At 44.6% G+C, this 20,266-nt stretch overlaps 1 protein-coding gene across 1 annotated transcript in view; it reads left to right on the forward strand.

The window, feature by feature from the left end:
* The window catches only part of LOC115472003 (vitamin D3 hydroxylase-associated protein-like), an 85,126-nt gene that overhangs the window by 24,429 nt on the left and 40,431 nt on the right, over window positions 1-20,266 (forward strand). The window contains exons 2-4 of the mRNA XM_030206028.1: window positions 8,471-8,584; window positions 13,323-13,466; window positions 14,808-14,941. Coding sequence (XP_030061888.1) covers window positions 8,471-8,584; window positions 13,323-13,466; window positions 14,808-14,941 — 392 coding nt within the window. The remainder of the gene's footprint in view (window positions 1-8,470; window positions 8,585-13,322; window positions 13,467-14,807; window positions 14,942-20,266) is intronic.

The following is a 20,266-nucleotide window of genomic DNA, read 5'->3' on the forward strand; positions in this document are numbered from 1 at the left end:
GAAGCTACAATGTAGTAAATTTAAAACAAATCGGAGAAAATATTTTTTCACTCAATGTGTAATTAAACTCTGGAATTCGTTGCCAGAGAATGTGGTAAAGGTGGTTAGCTTAGCAGAATTTAAAAAAGGTTTGGACGGCTTCCTAAAGGAAAAGTCCATAGACCATTATTAAATGGACTTGGGGAAAATCCACTATTTCTGGGATAAGCAGTATAAAATGTTTTGTAGTTTTTGGGGATCTTGCCAGGTATTTGTGACCTGGATTGGCCACTGTTGGAAACAGGATGCTGGGCTTGATGGACCTTTGGTCTTTCCCAGTATGCCAATACTTATGACTTCATATATATAAAGGATATTTAAATAAAGGAAAATTCAAAAGCTTAGGGTGCCTAGAAGGATGGTCTTCCCCGTAGTAGGCTCTCATCATGGGCTTCAATGTAACTTCTGAAACCAACTGCAGTGCAAAACAACTCCCTAATTTTATTTATTTGTTACATTTGTATCCCACATTTTTCCACCCATTTGTAGGCTCAATGTGGCTTACATAATTCCGGAGAGGTAGTTACGGACTCCAGAGTGAACAGATACAGAGTGCAAATACAGTGAAATAGATCAGATGTGGACTGTCTCAAGCAGCATGCCAGGGGTAGGATCTTGCAGTGAGGGGTTCGTTTCCTATTTTCGGTCCTGTCTTTCATTTTTTAATGAGTATGCCGGTTCTGTGGGGTATGCCTTTCTGAATAGGTGTGTCTTCAGGTTTTTTTCGTTACTTAAGGAGATTGTTCGTGGTTTTCAAGTCTTCTGGTAGTGCATTCCAGAGTTATGTGCACATATATATGTGAAACTGGACGCATATGTTGAATTATATTTCAGACTTTTACGACTCGGGAAATGAAGGTTTAGGTATGTCCTTGCTGATTCAGTCGTGTTTCTGGTAAGTAGCTAGATCAGTTCGGTCATGTAACCCAGAGCTAGGCCGTAAATTATTTTGTGCACCATGGTACAAATCTTGAAGGAAAAAAACACTGCAGCCAAAAAAAAAAAACAGAGAAAATTTCTTAATAATAATGAAGTACTGAGTTAATACCAAAAATATTAAGAAAAATGACTACTGAAAAAGATACAGTTTTGTGGGTGTCTCACCTTGTAATTCCAAGATTACACAACCGGCATCTTTTCTAATAAATCAACAAGGAACCTCAAAATAGGGAACATACTGCAAAAATGGCACCATCCACTATTTTCTCAAGGAGTGGAGTACTATCACTGGTTCCAGTGAGGAGAATGAGAGAGAAAAAAAACCAAACGAAAAAACTCATGAATATATGAGAAAAACAGATGGTGTAAAAACTCTCCCTCTCCTTCACTAATAATAGAAATTAACAAGATGAAACACCTCCCCTCAAAACCACCAGATCGGTTATAAACCCGGTAAATCTTAGAAAAACCCAAACACACACATCAATTTAAAGCCTAAATCTATAACTTTTGAAACTGGCATACCTAACCGCCCAGTACCTCAAAATGTGAAAGAAAAAAGTACCAAATCAATGTCTTTCAAAAAATCTCTTTCACTTATCTTCTTGTTTATAGCTCCAGGCTGGGTTTAGTTGTGAAAATTCAGGCTGATGGTAGTGTAGTTGGGGAAATCGCCAAAATGAAAGCTGCCTCAGGAAGGGCACTTCGATGGATCCTTACACGGACCTCTCAGAATCACCAAACAGTCCGAAAATCATTGATGCATGCACTAGCAAGATGGCACAAGTGGAAAAAGACGCCGAAAAGGCTCTTAAACCTAACTGCATCACTCACTCAAAACGGAAGACCCCGCCCTGGGAATTTCAGCTGCTCCAATGGGCTGTCTCAGGCCCACCCCCCAGGGAGTGGCTCAACGCGAATTAATAGTAAGCATTCCATTCTATATTGCGATTCAAACCTTTTGGTTCCACTGTTTGTAATAAAGGAATCCAATATTGTTTTCTCCATAGAATGCTTTTGCAGTGGACTTTGATCTTGGGGAACTGAGTTCAATTCCCACTGCAGCTCCTTGTGATTCGGGGCAAGTCACTTAACCCTCCGTTGCCCCTGGTACAAAATAAGTATCTGAATATATGTAAACCGCTTTGAATGTAGTTGCAAAAACCTCAGACAGGCAGTATATCAAGTCCCAGTTCCCTTCCCTTAATAGCCAGTTCTTAGAGCAATTTTTTATTTACTTTCTATGTTTTTGCTCTTCAGCATATTTTGATTTTTAAGTAGTATACTATGCCATACTTTTTATTGTTGTTTGAATATTTTTACTGCTGTAATTGTCTATTGCTTATGTTTTATTTTTACTGTACACCGCCGTGAGTGAATTCTTTCAAAAAGGCGGTAAATAAATCCTAATAAGTAAATAAATAATGACCAGCCAAGGGAAATATGATAAAAGTCTTTGAATAAAAGCACCAGAGGATGGACCCGACATGGTTCATGTTTCGGCAGATGGCTGCCTGCCTCAGGGGTCATAATCAAACTTCTACAACAAAGAAAAAGCAAGATGTGCCTGATACACAGTAGCAGCACAGCAATCGAATTGCAGCTGTAGTCTCAAACAACGGAGTAGCGAACAACGGAGAAGCGTATGCCAAGTGAGCGTACATTGTGGAAAAAAAGAACAGGTCCGGTGGGGATAATCTTGGCTGGTAGACAGATGCATTTTTGAGGTTTCGCTGGTCTTAAATAATCATTAACTTAGTGGCCTTTCATAAAACATCTGAATTTTCATCACATTTTGCAATAATTGTATTTTTATTAAAGAAGATTATCCAGGGGTCGATATTCAAAGCAATTTAACTGGCCAGAATTGGCTCCTGGCTGGTTAAATTACCTGTTCGGGGTTAATTGCTAATTTTCAGAAGTACCCAATTTCCAGCTCTACAATTTACACTTGGCTGATTGAGTGTTGGGATTGGAGGATTTTACTTTTTGGATGCTGGAAAGGAAGTTTTTCATCCCCTACATCCTCATTACCTTTTGCATGTCCCCCACATTTGGAGGCAAGAAGATTGTTAAATCTACGCCTCTGACTTGGACATTTTTATCACAACCTTGTGACTGAATCCGACCTGTGTGGATTTCATACCCCTTGTAGGTAATTTGGAGTTTGGTCCTGGTCAGGATGCTGGATGTTTCACCATTCTAGATGTTGCTGTCTTTTTACAGGAGAGGGGCTGACTGAAACCTTTAGATGTATTATTGCAGGAGTTGAACGGGTAGATGTGAAGCGTCTGTTCATGCTTTCCAAAAATACTAGGACTAGGGGGCATGCGATGAAGCTACAATGTAGTAAATTTAAAACGAATCGGAGAAAAGTTTTCTTCACTCAATGTGTAATTAAACTCTGGAATTCGTTGCCAGAGAATGTGGTAAAGGCGGTTAGCTTAGCGGAGTTTAAAAAGGTTTGGAAGGCTTCCTAAAGGAAAAGTCCATAGACCGTTATTAAATGGACTTGGGGAAAATCCACTGTTTCTGGGATAAGCAGAATAAAATGTTTTGTACTTTTTTGGGATCTTGCCAGGTATTTGTGACCTGGATTGGCCACTGTTGGAAACAGGATGCTGGGCTTGATGGACCTTTGGTCTTTCCCAGTATGGCAATACTTATGTACTTATATGTACTTATGATTTGGGACCACATTGATTGAATGCCTTTGCATATATTCAAGTTGCACATTATATCAAACAGCTGCTTCAGGCTAACTGTTTCAGTTGTCCAAAAAGGTTTTCTTACCTGTGGAGAGAACCCCCAGGTGTCTGTTTCTAGTCTCTACAGGGCACTAACGTTAGTGGTACCTGGCAAGGATTTTGCTCAGTCGGTGCAGAAGTGAAATACTGAGCTGGAAGTCTGTATCCATATGATTCCTAGCTATGTACATAGTGCAGTGTATAGCGAATGTCAATTTCGGATACTCACAACATCATACTATTTACAGAGGATGGGCAGACTGGATGGGTCATGTGGCCTTTATCTGCCGTCAAGTTTCTAAGCTTAATTTGCTGGGTGTGTGTTAAGTATGGCTACCCCGATGCCAAGCATTCTCAGGCCTTTTGGTTCTGTACCTTTATTAAACATTTCTGGTATAGTTTGATCAGATACCCGGAGCGACTGCTCCACAAGTCTGTTATGCCTTCTCCTGCAGGTATTATTTTGGGACAGGTGGAGTGTTGTGCATGGCAGGAACATATATTTTTATATAACACTGGGGTGGTGGGTAAAAAATGGACTTCTACAACATTGGACCTTGAAGTCTGCACTTCATTTTTGGCACTGGAGGAATGCTTTCTCTAATCTATTGATCAAGGGATGCATGCTTAACTTTGAAACGAAAACGGAGGTTTTGGGCTATTTGGGGAACCTTATGTGCAATCTTTATCTTCTCAAGTACGTTGTCTTCTTTTGAATAAATTATCATTGTAAACTGTTTTTAGCATCTAAGTTCAATATTTAGCAATGGGCGGGAGGGGGAATATTGGGATAATCATAGCTGAATATTTCGGACCTACTCTGAGATTACTGCAGGGAGCTATAAGCTCCCTGCGGTCCTGGGTTCTTTACCTGTTGATGTTAGATTTATTATATATCTTTTGATGAATGTGTTCATTCTGCACAATAGTTCACAAGATTATCTACGGTGAAGCCCCGGGATACATGACAGACTTGATCGACCTACCTACGAGAAACACATCCGAATCATCACGAACATACCTAAACCTGAACTACCCAAGCTGCAAAGGACTCAAATACAAATCAACCTACGCATCCAACTTTTCCTACATAAGCACCCAATTGTGGAACGCATTACCAGAAGCCATGAAACCCTCATACAACCACCTACACTTCCGGAGAACACTACAAGCTTATCTTTTTAAAAGGCATACCCTACCAACCCAACAAATGCCTGTTCTCTGCAACACAATAACAGTAGAATTCAAAATGCACAAAACGCAATTCTCCCACTGGTCAATGACCTTATGTGGCTGTCCCACATGAACGTTATCTCATCTCAACATCACTCTGTAATTGTAAACACAGGAAGACTGCAAACGCACCTCCGGTACGATGTAAGCCACATTGAGCCTGCAAATAGGTGGGAAAATGTGGGATACAAATGCAACAAATAAAATAAAAAAATAATGCTTGGATTATCAGTTTGTCTCTTATTTTACTTGTGTTTTTGGGGAATATTGGGGAAAGGGTGGATTAGGGGTATAGTTAGGAGACTGCATTGTTAAGAAGATCCTATGCCTATATTGTCTTCATTCTTTTGCTGTTGATTGTGTTTCAATAAAAATGATTTAACATAAAATTACTATTCAACAAAGGCTTCCAGAGAACATGTACCCAGCTTGCAAGTGTCAGCCTGCAAAGTGTGAAAGGGAATCTGTCCTTCTGGTTAAAGTACACTAGGAATAAATAGAGTGAGATTAGAGCCTCATAGAGGAAAGTCAATGCTCTATTGGCATCAACCTCATGCCAATTTCTTGATGAATCATTAATGAGAAGCTTGCAATAAAAATATGTACTGGGCCTCTCAGGTTGGCGTTCAAGGTGACCCAAGCGTTTCAGAAATGTTTATGGCACAAATGTAATAATAATAAAATCCTCTTCCCAAGTGCACAGAGTGGTAAAGGGTACCCTGATGACTGGTTATTCACCTAGAACAGTGGTTCTCAACCCAGTCCTCAGGAGACTGTAGCCAGTCAGGTTTTCAGGATACCCACAATGACTCTGCATTAGATGTTTGCACACGCTACCTCCATTGTATGCAAATCTTTCTCATGCATTGTGGGTATCCTGAAAACTTGACTGGCTAGATGCGTCCCAAGGACTGAGGAGAAAACTCCGGACTGAGAACAAAGTCTTTGGCAGGCACATAAATTGTACTTTGAAAGAGAAAAGAAGGAGGCTGGAATAGTGTATAAATAAAACTCCAATTCATTTGATGTTTCCTAAGTGCATGGAAGTTTTGGTCTCTTAAAAAAAAAATGGACAGTGAAGTTGAACATGCTTGAAATGAAGTGTTGCAGGAAAATAACAAGTTGGAAGGGTATTTGTGAGCAACAGAGAGACCAGAGAGGATTTGAACAGGAAAGTAATGGTTGTGGACGAGATAAGAAGGAAGGGAACTGGTGATGTTTGGACATGTTTGTAGGATGGAAGATGACAGGTTATTAAAAACAGAGCTAAAGAAGTATGAAAAAAAAGGAAGATCGAAAAGAAGATGGATGAATCATATCCGAGAGTGGACTGGACATCCAAAGTGCAGTACATATGGCTCAGGACAAGAAGAGCAGGTCCCAGTGCAAAGATAACGATGATAATGCAAGAACAAGTTTCAAGTTTTACTAGTGTTTCATATACCCCTTTTAGGGTTCCTTTCAGAGTGGTTTACAATAACTGTATTTTAAAACAGAAAAAGGAAATACAATGCAAGATAGGAGAAAGAACTAGCAATCGTGCAGATCCCAGAGTTTTCTTGTTCCTGATCCTCTCCCTTTTCAGCTAGAGGAGAGAGGGTCGCATATGGAATGCTTCGTTGAAGTACAGGAGAAGCACGCTCACTATGGGGGTTTAGGTGCCCAGTGTTATAGAATAGCACATAGCCAGATGCATGTGCAAATCCCAACTCTTTATTTACTTATTAGATTTGTATACCGCCTTTGCCCAAAGTGGGTAACAAGAAAAACTTACATAATCAATAAAACATGAAAAACATAACCAATAATAATAATTAATACATTAATCCAATTAACTGAAAAACAGTCATTACAATACCCTTCGTTCTTCCAAAAAAGCCTTCAAAAAATCATGAGTTCAAAATGACGTCAATAATTGGTTGTTAGCATCGAATTGCTGATGGTTAACAGTTTGTTAATCAATAAAGTTGTGTACGCATCTCTGGAGCACACCTGAACCTCCCATATATAGAGTTCTGAGGTATGTGTGTGTGTGTGTGGATATTGCTATATCTGCGTATGTTGTTATGACTGTGGGAGGTGGTGTGTACAAGAATGCGAATGTGTGTATTGTAGGTGGGAGTGGAGATGTGTATGAATCGGGGGCAGCCTAACCATTGGGCCAGTTGAGTCAGGGTCCTCAGGCGGCACTCTTTCAGGAGCGGCATCTCCCTCTTCCATCCTCCACCCTGTTCCCAGAGTTTAATTTACCTTCTTTCTTCATGTAGGCGGCGGTGGGCAGGATTCCCATACGCTACTCTGCCACCGGCACCCACCTCTTCTCTTTACTGCGGCCACCTCTCTGATGTAACTTCCTGTTTCCTCAGAGGCGGCTGTGTAGAGAAGAAGCGGGTGCCGGCGGCAGAGCAGCGTATGGGAATAGCTGCCGCTGGTGACTTTTGGAACATAATGAAACAAGGTAAACTTGAGGAACGGTGTGGAGTAAGGAAGGGGAGAGATGCTAGAACTTGGCCTGGGAGGTGGTGGTATCTCAGCCTGGAGGGGGGGGGGGGGGGCAGCATCTCAGTCCTGCCTCAGGCGTTATCTTGCCTTGGGCTGCCCCTGATGTGAATGAGTTTGGAAGTGTTGTTCCCCTTTGAACTTTCCTTTTAGCTCCTTCAGTTAATTTTTCTTTGTCTCTATCTGCTTATGTTGCTGGGGGAGGGCGGTGGAGCTTTATGAAAGCGTAAGTCCTCCTTAAATACCTATAAATGTACTCACTCTGCTGCTCCCCAGTATCTCTCCACACTCGTCCTTCCCTACACCCCTTCCCGTGCACTCTGCTCCATGGATAAATCCTTCTTATCTGTTCCCTTCTCCACTACTGCCAACTCCAGACTTCGCGCCTTCTGTCTCGCTGCACCCTACGCCTGGAATAAACTTCCTGAGCCCCTACGTCTTGCCCCATCCTTGGCCACCTTTAAATCTAGACTGAAAGCCCACCTCTTTGACATCGCTTTTGACTCGTAACCGCTTGTAACCACTCGCCTCCACCTACCCTCCTCTCTTCCTTCCCGTTCACATTAATTGATTTGATTTGCTTACTTTATTTATTTTTTGTCTATTAGATTGTAAGCTCTCTGAGCAGGGACTGTCTTTTCATGTATGGTGTACAGCGCTGCGTATGCCTTGTAGTGCTATAGAAGTGATAAATAGTAGTAGTAGTAGTCTCTTGTAACCAGAGCTAATATTGTGATGTCATAATGTCTCAGGCCACCAATAAGAGCCAACCTCATCAGTGATGTCACAATGGCTTGATTGTCCTATACTTGGCTTACTTTTATTACATAGCTCTTTGAGCAGGGACTGTCTTTCTTCTATGTTTGTGCAGCGCTGCGTATGCCTTGTAGCGCTATAGAAATGCTAAATAGTAGTAGTAGTAATAGTAGTAGTAGTAGCTCATATGCATATTCTCTGCAGTATGCTTCTGATGGATATAACACTTTCTTCGCAATCTCTGTGTTTTCTTCCAGAATCCCAGTGTACAGCCAGATGCCATCCTCTCCCTGCCACTTACGGAGCTGGTTGAGAAGCTGAGGGAAGGCTCCCTGTCTCCTGAGAGTGTCCTGTATACCTACATAGGAAAGGTGAGGGAAACATAGGCAGTGGAATGGGGTGGGCCATTGGGGCCATGGCCTGACCAATATTTTCCCAAACAGCATCAGAAACTAGAGAGCTTGGGGGCAGGGCAGAAGACTGGCTTGTTTGGCCCCTCTAACCAAAAAGATATTCTGCTGCCCCTGGCTGGGGAAGAAATAGCTGCTCCAGTTCAGTGAGGTGGAAAGAATTCTACACAAAAATAAGGGGGGCAGTTATCAACGTGGGCCATGGTTAAGACATGTTGTGGTACTTTTAACCCTAGTTATTAGTAACTAGGTCTCATTGCATAAAATGGGACCCGTACTAAAACAGCATGAGTAGCCCATGTTGGTAACTTCCTCTCTTGTGATGTCATAATGCCTCATTCCATCTCATCAGTGATGTCACAATGGCTTGATTGCCCTATACTGGGTTCACTTTTATTACATAGATCGGTGATTTTGATATCCAGAGACATTTCTTTTTTCTTTAATTAAGAGGGAAAGTTATCTACGTGGACTACTATTAAGACGTGCTATTTTAATGTTTACCCCATTTATTAGTAACTTGGTCTTATTGCATAAAATGGGTCTGTGCTAAAATAGAACAAGTTAGTAGTAAAATAACCCATCTTAACGGTAGCCCACGTTGATACCTTCCTCCCCCAAGAGTTTCATTCTTTGGTAGCCAGAGCTGATATTGTGATGTCATAATGCCTCATTCCACCAATGCCTAAGAGCCAACCTCATCAGTGATGTCACAATGGCTTGATTGTCCTATACTTGGCTCACTACATAGTAGATGATGACGGCAGAAAAAGACCAGCACGGTCCATCCAGTCTGCCCAACAAGATAAACTCATATGTGCTACTTTTTGTGTATACCCTACTTTGATTTGTACCTGTCCTCTTCAGGGCACAGACCGTATAAGTCTGCCCAGCAATATCCCCACCTCCCACCACCGGCTCTGGCACAGACCGAATAAGTCTGCCCAGCACTTTCCCTGCCTCCCAACCACCAGCCCCGCCTCCCACCACCGGCTCTGGCACCCAATCTCGGCTAAGCTCCTGAGGATCCATTCCTTCTGAACAGGATTCCTTTATGTTTATCCCACGCATGTTTGAATTCCGTTACCGTTTTCATTTCCACCACCTCCCGCTGGAGGGCATTCCAAGCATCCACTACTCTCTCCATGTAAAAATACTTCCTGACATTTTTCTTGAGTCTGCCCCCCTTCAATCTCATTTCATGTCCTCTCGTTCTACCGCCTTCCCATCTCCGGAAAAGGTTCGTTTGCGGATTAATACCAGGAACGGGACAGCACTCACAGCCCAACGCAGTACTCTGATTTCCTCCTCAGAATCGATCCCCGTGTCAAACAAAACTTATGCTGCAAAGGCAATGCTCTTTTTTTTTTTTTTTTTTTTGTGAGGAATTTTGAGCAGTCAAGGCACTGGGAAATACAGCGTTCACAGGGTGAGGCAGGGAACACCAGTATGCCTCCAAAGAGGGTCTCTGACCACACACACCCCTGGTCTCAACTGGCAAACAGCCCAAGAGACTGTAAAATCCAGAAACTCAGGAGCTGGGACAGATCCGTCCACCACCTGCTGGAGATAGAGATATATTGTTACGTATAGCAGTGATTTCAGTTTCTAGAAACATTTCTTTTTTCTTCAATTAAGGGGGGAAATTATCAGTATCGGCTACTGTTAAGATGTGTTATTTTATTGTTAACTCCAGTTATTAGTACGTAGATATCATTGTATAAAATGGGAGTTGTCCTAAAACAGCATGAGTTAGTGGCAAAATAACATATCTTAACGGTAGCCCTCGTTGATAACTACATCCCTAAGTCTCTGTAGAATGGAGCAGAATTCCCTCCCTCCCCACTTCTCCCACCCAACCTCATATACAGCCTAAATAACTTTCCAAGCAGCAAGAGAAAGATGCCATCGGGTCAGGCAGTTCCAGATATTTGACCCTTATGGTGCTTAAGAATTGTGCTGGATTTGCCTCTTGTCATTTTTTTTAACCATTTAGTGAGTGTGACACCTTCCATAAAAACAGCTCAGCACAGACAGTCATCAGGCTACAGTAGAATTATCCTGGGACCATACACTGGGTTCTGTGTGCAGTCTTATGGTTAGGATCCCGTCTTTTAAACAGAAAATATTTATTACATAAGAAGATAAGAATTACATAGTAACATAGTAGATGACGGCAGAAAAAAGACCTGCATGGTCCATCCAGTCTGCCCAAGACAAACTCTTATGTGTATACCTTACCTTGAATTTGTACCTGTCCTTTTCAGGGCACAGACCATATAAGTCTGCCCAGCAGTATTTCCCGCCTCCCAACCACCAGTCCCGCCTCCCATCACCGGCTCTGGTACAGACCGTATAAGTCTGCCCTCCCCTATCCTTGCCTCCCAACCACCACCCCCTCTTCCATACTGGCTCAGACCAAAGGTCCACCAACAATGGCCAATCCAGGTCAGAAGTACCAGGCAGGATCCTTTCCTTGGGTTTACTTTTATAATTATCTATCTCTTACTGCCTCAAGTATCCATTTATATTGTAAGCTGCTTAGGGAAGGGGTGTATTTTACCTAGAAACATGGAGCATAATGGCAGATAACGTCCATGTGGTTTATCCAGTCTATCCATCCATACAATCTACTGTCCTTTCCTCTCCTTTACATATTCTATGTGCTTGTCTCATGCTTTCTTGAATCAGAACAGTCCTCGTCTCCATCCCCTCTCCTAGGAGGCTGTGCCACATATCCACTGCCCTTTCCATAAAGAACAATTTCCCTACATTACTCCCGAGTCCATCTCCTTTCATCTTCATCCTACGCTCCCTCATGCCTCCTGTGTATTTATGCCACAGAGATATTTAAATGCTTCTATCATACCTCTTCTCTCCTGCCTCTCTTCCAAAGTATACATATTGAGATCTTTAAGTTGGTGCCTGTATGCATTATGATGGAGGAGGAATGGCCTAGTGGTTAGGGTGGTGGACTTTGGTCCTGGGGAACTGAGTTTGATTCCCACTTCAGGCACAGGCAGCTCCTTGTGACTCTGGGCAAGTCACTTAACCCTCCATTGCCTCATGTAAGCCGCATTGAGCCTGCCATGAGTGGGAAAGCGCAGAGTACAAATGTAACAAAAATAAAATAGATACTATTGGAGATTCTACATGGAATGTTGCTACTATTGGAGATTCTACATGGAATGTTGCTATTCCACTAGCAACATTCCATGTAGAAGGCTGCGCAGGCTTCTGTTTCTGTGAGTCTGACGTCCTGCACGTATGTGCAGGACGTCAGACTCACAGAAGCAGAAGCCTGTGCGGCCACATTGGTGATCTGCAAGGGCCCACTTCTAGTGGAATAGCAACATTCCATGTAGAATCTCAAATAGTAGCAACAGTGGAGGAGTGGCCTAGTGGTTAGGGTGGTGGACTTTGGTCCTGAGGAACTGAGTTGGATTCCCACTTCAGGCACAGGCAGCTCCTTGTGACTCTGGGCAAGTCACTTAACCCTCCATTGCCCCATGTAAGCCGCATTGAGCCTGCCATGAGTGGGAAAGCGCGGGGTACAAAATGTAACAAAAAAAAAATAACCACTGACCATTTTAGTAGCTGTCCTCTGGACCAATCCAACTTTATCTTTTGAAGGCATGATCTCCACAATTGTAGACAGTACTCTAAATGGAGAACACCTCCATTTTCCTGCTGGCCATGCCTCTCCCTATGCACCTAAGCCCTCTTTCTGGTGTTTGCTGTCACCTGTTTGGCCACCTTAAGGTCATCACATACAATCGCCCCTAAATCAAACTCTCTTTTTTTTTCATGCACTGAAGTAATTCACCCAGTGGTGTACCTAGCTTGCTTGCCACTGGGGGCAAGTCACCGCTGCGTGCGCTCTCCTGAGGCGTGTCATACCCCTCCACCTCCAAAGCACATCATCACAACCCCCTCATCCCCGAAGCACATCACCCCCACCACCCTTCCTCCTAGCAAGGGGGTGCACAAAGCTAGTCTCGAAAAAGTCAGGAGTGCATCTCCTGGTAAATCAACAAAGAAATAGCGAGTGTTGTCTGCGTATAGCAGCAACAGCATACGCTGACGACGCTCATCGTTTCTTTGCTCACTTACCAGGGGATGAGCTAGTCTTGAAAAAGACAGGAGCACATCTTTATGGTACATTGACACGTCGTTCCATTCCGTTGTGTCACAAAAGACTCCGGAGGCAGGCACTTTGCCAAAACACGGTGGCTTGTCAAGTCGCCCATTGTTTTCTGAGAATAAATCCCTCTTATGACCTTGTCTGACTCTGTCGTCTCTTTTGGTCGTGTCCTGTTGGCTACACTACTCCTTCGATCCTTCGATATGCTTTCTCTCGTTCCAAAATCTTTGGGAAGCAGGCCCCTAAATAGAAGTGGATATGTACTATGAATTATTAACGATGGTGCGGTACAAAGGAGTGATTATGCAGAGTGAAACAAGTTTTCTTTCTTTTTTTTTTTGTTTGTTTGATTGACTTTTGTTTTATTTTTGTGTGCACTAAGACAAAATACCGCAAAATGAAAATGCACATTCCTGGTACAAGATCACATGAAGAACATAAGATGAGTGTGAGACTGAAAGCGTGTGGCATACTTGGCTTTTAAAACTTACCCTTTCAAGGTTATAATCTCTCGGAACAACGGTTTTCACCCTTTTCTTTATATTCAACTGATAGGCTTTGGAGGTAACCAACGACGTGAACTGTCTCACACATTTTCTCCCAGAGTGTGTAACTCAACTTCAGGACATGAAGAAGCAGAAAGAGAGAGGCCTATTATATGGCATCCCAGTCAGTATTAAGGAACATTATAACTACAAGGTATGGCTTTTCACTCCTGTATGTTTTTTGTTTTTTAAGTCTTGTGGAGTTCAGGGTGATGTTTACTATTATCTATTAACCCCCCCCCCCCCCCACATTGCTCTGTAGGCCATCTATGTTACATCAATGTTTTGAGAAGGAGCAGTCGGGGCACCCATTCCATTTCTCTCACTTGGGATTGTATAAAGGAGCCTTAGGAGAGATTTAGAGCTTGGGAGGGGAAGAAAGCCAGCGCTATGGTAGTGGTGTTCAGTTGTGGGGAGTGGGTTTGGAGGGGTTTTGTAGGGCTCAGCACACAAGGTAAGGGAGCTATGTACCTGGGAGCAATTTCTGAAGTCCACTGCAGTGCCCCCTAGGGTGCCCGGCTGGTGTCCTGGCATGTCAGGGGGACGAGTGCACTACAAATGCTGGCTCCTTCCATGACCAAAAGGCTTGGATTTGGTCATTTCTGAGATGGGTGTCCTTGGTTTCCATTATCGCTGAAAATCAGAAACGATCAAGTCTAGGGACGACCATCTGTAAGGACGACCTAAATTTCAAGATTTGGACACCCCCGACTGTATTATCGAAACGAAAGATGGACATCCATCTTGTTTTGAAAATATGGGTTTCCCCACCCCTCCATCGGGACGTTTTGCGAGGACGTCCTCAGCAAAACTTGGGCGTCCCTTTCGATTATGCCCCTTTATCTGCTGTTTGTTGTTTGGAGACTGCAGAGAGAATATATCTGCCAAATTCTGAATCTATGTTTTATTTAGAGATCTATAATAAAGCACCTTGGTGTATTTCTTAGAACTGTTCCTTGTTGCTTGTGTCTGGAAAGAGAGCTAAGCCAGGCCATGTTTCCCCTGCTCGTGACAATATGTAGACAGCTATTTGATGTCCTAGTGACATCTTCTCCATTACAATTGCAATGAATACTGCCAGGTGCAGATAACAGGAGAATACCAATGGCAAATATTATCCCTCATGTCAATGCCATTTTAAGGTGATACTAATGGGACTCCATTATGTCCCACTATGATGATGTTGATGGAGCTTGACATTAGGGGTTTTAAACCTGTGTAATTTACAGATGGGGCTTATGCAAAGTGCCTGCCTCCAGCAGAAATCACAATTATCCACTCCTTTTCCTGGTAAAAATACATTGCATTATCAGTAACATCATGTGACTTCATAAGCCATTGGAAAAGGCCCAGAGGAGAGCTTACCTCAGATGCCTGTTGCCTTTGGGTGACGCTTGGCATAATTTTAGAGTGTTTGAGCACCTCTGTTCAATACTTCTGTTGTATGAATATTGGTCGGTAAAGAATTTTCAACCTGTGTTTCTTCTTTCCACAGGGACATGACTCCCCATGTGGTCTTGCTTATTTCCTTGGCATTTTGGCAGAAGAGGACAGTGTCATCGTCCAGGTTTTAAAGAAACAGGGGGCGATTCCATTTGTGAAAACCAATGTCCCACAGTCCATGTTTAAGTACGTTCTTCTCGTTAATGTATTCTGAATTTTACCTTGTATACCATTAGTAAACTCCAAGCACAGGGCCGGCATTAGGGTAGTGGGGGAGTCAAACAAGGCAGCTGCCCTGGGTCCTACAGCTCCAGGGGCCCCTCGGTCCAGGCATCTCTTCCTCTTCTCCCCAACCATCTCCTCCTCCCTTCACGATCTTCTTTAAAAATGTATTTCCCTTCTCAGAAGGGCCCCAGTGCAGCAGCTACTCTCAGAAGCTGCCCCGAACTTCCCTTTCCGTGATCCACCTCACTCTGTCGCACTTTCCTGTTTCTGTCTGGGCGGATCGCAACAGAGAGGGAAAACTTCGGGACAGGCGGAGGCAGTTTGTGAGGATGACTGCTGCATTTTAAAGAAGGATGCAAGGTGAGGGGAAGGGAGGGAGACGGACAGTGGTGGAAAGAAGGGAAAGAGATGCCTGGACCGTGTAGTAGCAATACAGAAGGAGAGATTGGGGGGAGGGAGGAATCAGGAGCCCCCTCCTTAATTTCTGCCCTGGGCCCCACAATGTCTAAAACTGGCCCTGTCCAAGCAACCAAAAATGCCCGTGCAAGCTTGAGAGAGGAAGCCCTGTCCAAGCAACACCGTATTTTATTGATTTGTATCTATTTAAAATGTTCTAGACCAACCACTTTCGAAGGTGCTTCAAAATAAGCATCTGCAGTATATAAACACAAAACAGATGCCATTAATGGGTCGACCAAAGTTCCACTTAGACCTGCATCTTGTGACCAATCTGGGTCACAAGTACCTGGCAGGATCCCATTCCTTCTAGGGATAAGCAGTGTGTTCCCCAAGTCTACTTGGCTAAAAAGGTTAATGGACTTGTAAAGAAGGGTTAACCTCTATTTACAAATGTATTGGGGGTTTTTCCTGTATGGATATAACACACAGAATTTATAAGCCACATTGAGCCTGCAAATGGGTGGGAAAATGTGGGATACAAATGCAGCAAATAAATAAATAAAATACAGTGCACATGTCTGCTAGTATATGCGACCACAGTTCTAGGTGACAATCACTGTGTTTCCCTAACAGCTATTCTAGCCCCAAATTACCTAAAAAGAGAGAAACCGGAGATCTATCATCCAGGGCTTCTTCTCTCAAGCTTGCATGGCTCCTTTGGTTGGGGTCTGGAGTTCCTCAGTCTTCTGGCAGGATCTCTTATGCTGCTTCTTGTTGGATCTCTTCTGCTGGTGACCTTCAGACCAGCATCTGAGCTGCTTTTGCTTGTGTAGTGGGTTTTTACATAAGTTTTTTTTATGGAGTTACTTGTGAGGTGAGCCACACGTATTTGGTGTGTGACGCACGCTTTCAGCCCCATTATCCAACTGACGTGACAAAGTCCCCTCAACTCATGCATTTTGAATGGGCCAAGGGGATAACTGCCAAAGGAGGGTCATTGGATCTCCAGGCTTGAGCTTGGGCTGATCTCCTTTCTCCCCCTCTGCAACCTTTGGTGCTGCTGTACCCCTGAGTCCAGCCTCCCAGTAGCAACGGCAAAGGACCAGGCCAACTAATCAGCACTAACATCTGTGCTGAGAAGCCTTCCAGCCTATTCACTTGTGAAGAGGTCTTTTTGGTACCGCCCCTTCTGATCCATACGCATATGTCTTAGAGATGGCGGTACCAACAGGGCCTTCAATGAGTGCTTGGGCTCGAAGGCTCCTCTGTGGGGAAGTTAGTGCTGATTTAGTGGTCCTGGTCCGTTTCCATTGCTGCTGGGGGATGCCCAGACTCAGATGTACGGCAGTGCAGGAGGTGGCAGCGGGAGGGAGGGAGTGGGGTTTTAGGCGAAATGCTGGACTTTGGGGAGAAGGAGAGGGTGAGGAGGAGTGATGTTGGACAGAGGGAGGTGGGGTGATGAGAGATTGGTTGATACTGGATGGGTGGGAGGTGGGGAAGACAGTAGGAAAGAGGAGACAAGTGAAATGCTGCACAGAGATGGAAAAGAGAAGGGGAGTGTTTATGGATCTAAGGGGAAGGAAGAGAAAGAGGGAAAATGCTGCATGTGGATGGAAGGGAAGAGAGAGGGGAAATGCTGCATATAGATGGAGGAATTAAAAGTCAGATCTTCTGGATCTGCTGGATCCATTCTATACCTCCTCCAATCAGGTCCGTGGAGGATCTGGCTTTTGTTTATGTGCTGCCCTGGAACCTCTGCTGCCTCGGACATGGGTCTCCAAATTGCCTTGCTTTCCTTGGATTCTCTGCTGCCTCAGATGAAAGCAGCAGAGGATCTGGGGGCAGAGCAGGGCAAGTTAGAGCCCCATGTCCAAGGCAGGGGAGGATTTGGGACAGCACATAAGTAAAAGCCAGATCCTCTGCAGACCTCATTGTAGGAGGTATAGAGTAGATTTGAAGGATCCGGATTTTAACAAGTCCTGATAGATGGAGAGGAAGGGAAGAAAGAGAGAGAGAGTGAGGGAGGAGATGCACATGGATGGAGCGGAAGGGAGGAGAAAGGAAGGAAATACACATGGATGAAGGGAAATGGAAGAAAAGAGAGGGAGGAGAGTCACCCAAGGAATGAAGTTGTCCATTCCATTATGTAGCTTCCCACTATTCCAGAACCTGTGGGATAGTTGTGTCCATCAACCAGCAGGTGGAGATAGATCTCAGCTGAGTTTTCAGTTCTCTCTCTTGGCATCCAGTCCAGCTCCTCAATATTTTCTATCTCCAGCAGGTGGATGGACACACTTTTCAGCCTTTGGTTCTGAGTGATGTGCTCCTGGTTCAGTTGGTCAGCTGGTCACCTGTTGAGGTTTGCAGGTGGATGGAATCTGCTGAGTCATAGCTGGATGTCTTCAGATCCCTGTCTGTGGTGTCCTGAAAATTTACTTCTTCCCTCCCTTTACCTCTTCCCTGTTTTCTGTGGAACTCTCCTTTTCCAGCACAACAACCTTAAAAAAAAAAAAAGGAGAAGGAAAGAGGTTTACTGGAGAGTGTGGGACAGAGTTTCAGTTCTGATCCTTTCTCATCCGGGGTGAGACTTGTGGATACTGTGAACCAGGAGCGTAAGCAGACCTGTCATATTGGGTGGGCCCAGAGTTAACCTGGGTGGGCCTTTCCCACCCCCACCCCTGTACATACATACAATATAGTGTTCTTTTTTAATGACCCGACATCTGCCCATTTCTCTCTGAACCCCCTCCTCTAGTCCAACCTCAGAGCCATTGCCCGTTGCAATTCCTATAGGCAACCTGCGCCGGCCCTGCAGGCTTCTCTCTACCACGTCCCCGCCAAAGAAACAAGAAGTGACATCACTAAGGACAGGACATGATAGAGACAAGCCTGCAGGGCCGGCGCAGGTTGCCTATAGGAATTGCCGCCAGCAGTAGCTCTGAGGTAGGCCGGGAGGGGGGTTTCAGAGAGAAATGGGCATATGCCAGGTCATGAGTGGAGAAGAGGAAGAGAGAGTAGTGAGGCGCTGCCACTGAAGAGTTTTGGGCACCTCATGGGCTGCTGACTGGGTGGGCCTGTGGCAAGAATGGTTGGGCCTGTGCCTACCCTTAGTTACGCCACTGCTGTGAACTTGAGGAGAACAGTTGGTGGTGGTAAGTCTAACTACAGTTTGACTCAGAACCACTTGGAAGCCTGCAAGTTCTACTTGGTCCAGGGCAAGGACTCTGACTCACCACTTGGGACTGCATTGTACTATGGGGCATTGCACTGCATGCAAGCCGGGAGTCTCACGGGATGTGGAGGAAATGGTTGGTGGAAGTACGTCTTCAGATTTGACATATCATCCGAATATGCTGGGGACTTTGGGCTTTCCTGCTGGGCCGGTGTGCAGTTTGATGCAGGAGAGCACGGGAATGGGTGTCATGTTGTTGGGGCCGACTGGCAGTGAGGAACAGCCTCTGTCTGATCACTCACAGAGCTCAGCCGCCATTTTACAGCTTCAGGGCCTGACATAGCATTCATCTGCATTGGGATCTTTGTTTTCTATAGTGCTTATATTGATCTTACAGCAGGCCTATTTACTGAAGTAGGGACAGTCAGAGTTGATGCAAGGTGCTTCGGTTTCTCACCTCGTTGCCCCTCCGGCTCCTAAGAGTTCTCATTTAGACCTCCAGGAGTGGGCAGATGAGGCTATCTCTGCTTCTCTCTCCTTATCTGATGTGGCCTCAGAGTGTTCAGAGGAGCCATTGTTGAAGATGCCATTAGAAGAGGGAGAGCTTCCCCCTGAGGAGGGGGATGATTCAAAAGTACTGAGGTTGTTTCATAAAGAGGAGCTCAGTACTATTATTTCTGAGGCACTGGCAGTGCTTTCCATTGAGGAGCCTTCTGCTTTGGTGTCAGGAGTTCCACCTTTATCAATTATGAGGGAGCTTAGATGTCCTTCTAAGGCCTTCCTGATGCATCCAGACATTCAGGACCTGATTACAGTAGAATGGGTCTTACCAGATGCGGGGCTGACAGTGGGAAGAGCCATGATTCGCCTCTACCTGTTGGTTCTGGAAGATAAATTGCAACTTCCCAAGGTGGATTCCCTTATTACAGCAGTGACTATGAAGATGACCTTGTCAGTGGAAGGGGGCATTGCACTAAAAGACCTACAGGATAGAAAGCTAGAATACTCATGAAACAAGCCTTTCAAGTGACCTCTTTGGAGCCTTCAAGTGACAGAGTATAGCTCGTTCATGGCAAGAGCATGCCTGAAGTGGCATCAGCAGTCTGCAACACAAGATGGGCACCATAACACCCAGCTGGAAGCTGGGTTGGGCTACTTGGCAGATGCTATTTGTGACATGTTACGGCACGTTAGCAACTCTGGTTGCGGCATTGGGGGCAGCAGATGCAGCGTCAAAGTCATGTCTAGTTAACTGACCTTTCGGGTCAACTGGCTATTTGGAGAAGATCTTAGTAACTTGGTGAAAGAACTGGGAGAAATTAAGCCACAGCAGTTGCTGGAGGATAAGCTGAAAGCCCCTGGTCATTCATCTTAAGGGGGCTTTTGATCTTGATTTCAAGGTAGCAGATGGTATTGGCCTAGTCTTCAGCAATATGGTCAGAGGTCCCACTTTCAGGCATGCCAATATTCCTTTTGTGTGGACAGGAAATCCTCCTCTCAATCAGCAAGAGCGCCCAATGCCTCCCAAGCTTTGCAGTGATGTGAGGTTGGTCCACTCTTCTCTTCCGCCGGTGGGAGGTTTCTTCAGGAATTTCGGGAGGTGTGGGCTCACACTCACTCTCTCACTCAGTAGAGGTGGGGAAGGGACAGAGCGGGGAGGGGGAAGGCAGGAGAGGAGGAAAGAGGGACGAAACGGAGGGGGGGCCAACAAAAGG

The sequence above is a fragment of the Microcaecilia unicolor genome, chromosome 6 (genome assembly GCF_901765095.1).
Source record: "Microcaecilia unicolor chromosome 6, aMicUni1.1, whole genome shotgun sequence".
NCBI lineage: Eukaryota > Metazoa > Chordata > Amphibia > Gymnophiona > Siphonopidae > Microcaecilia > Microcaecilia unicolor.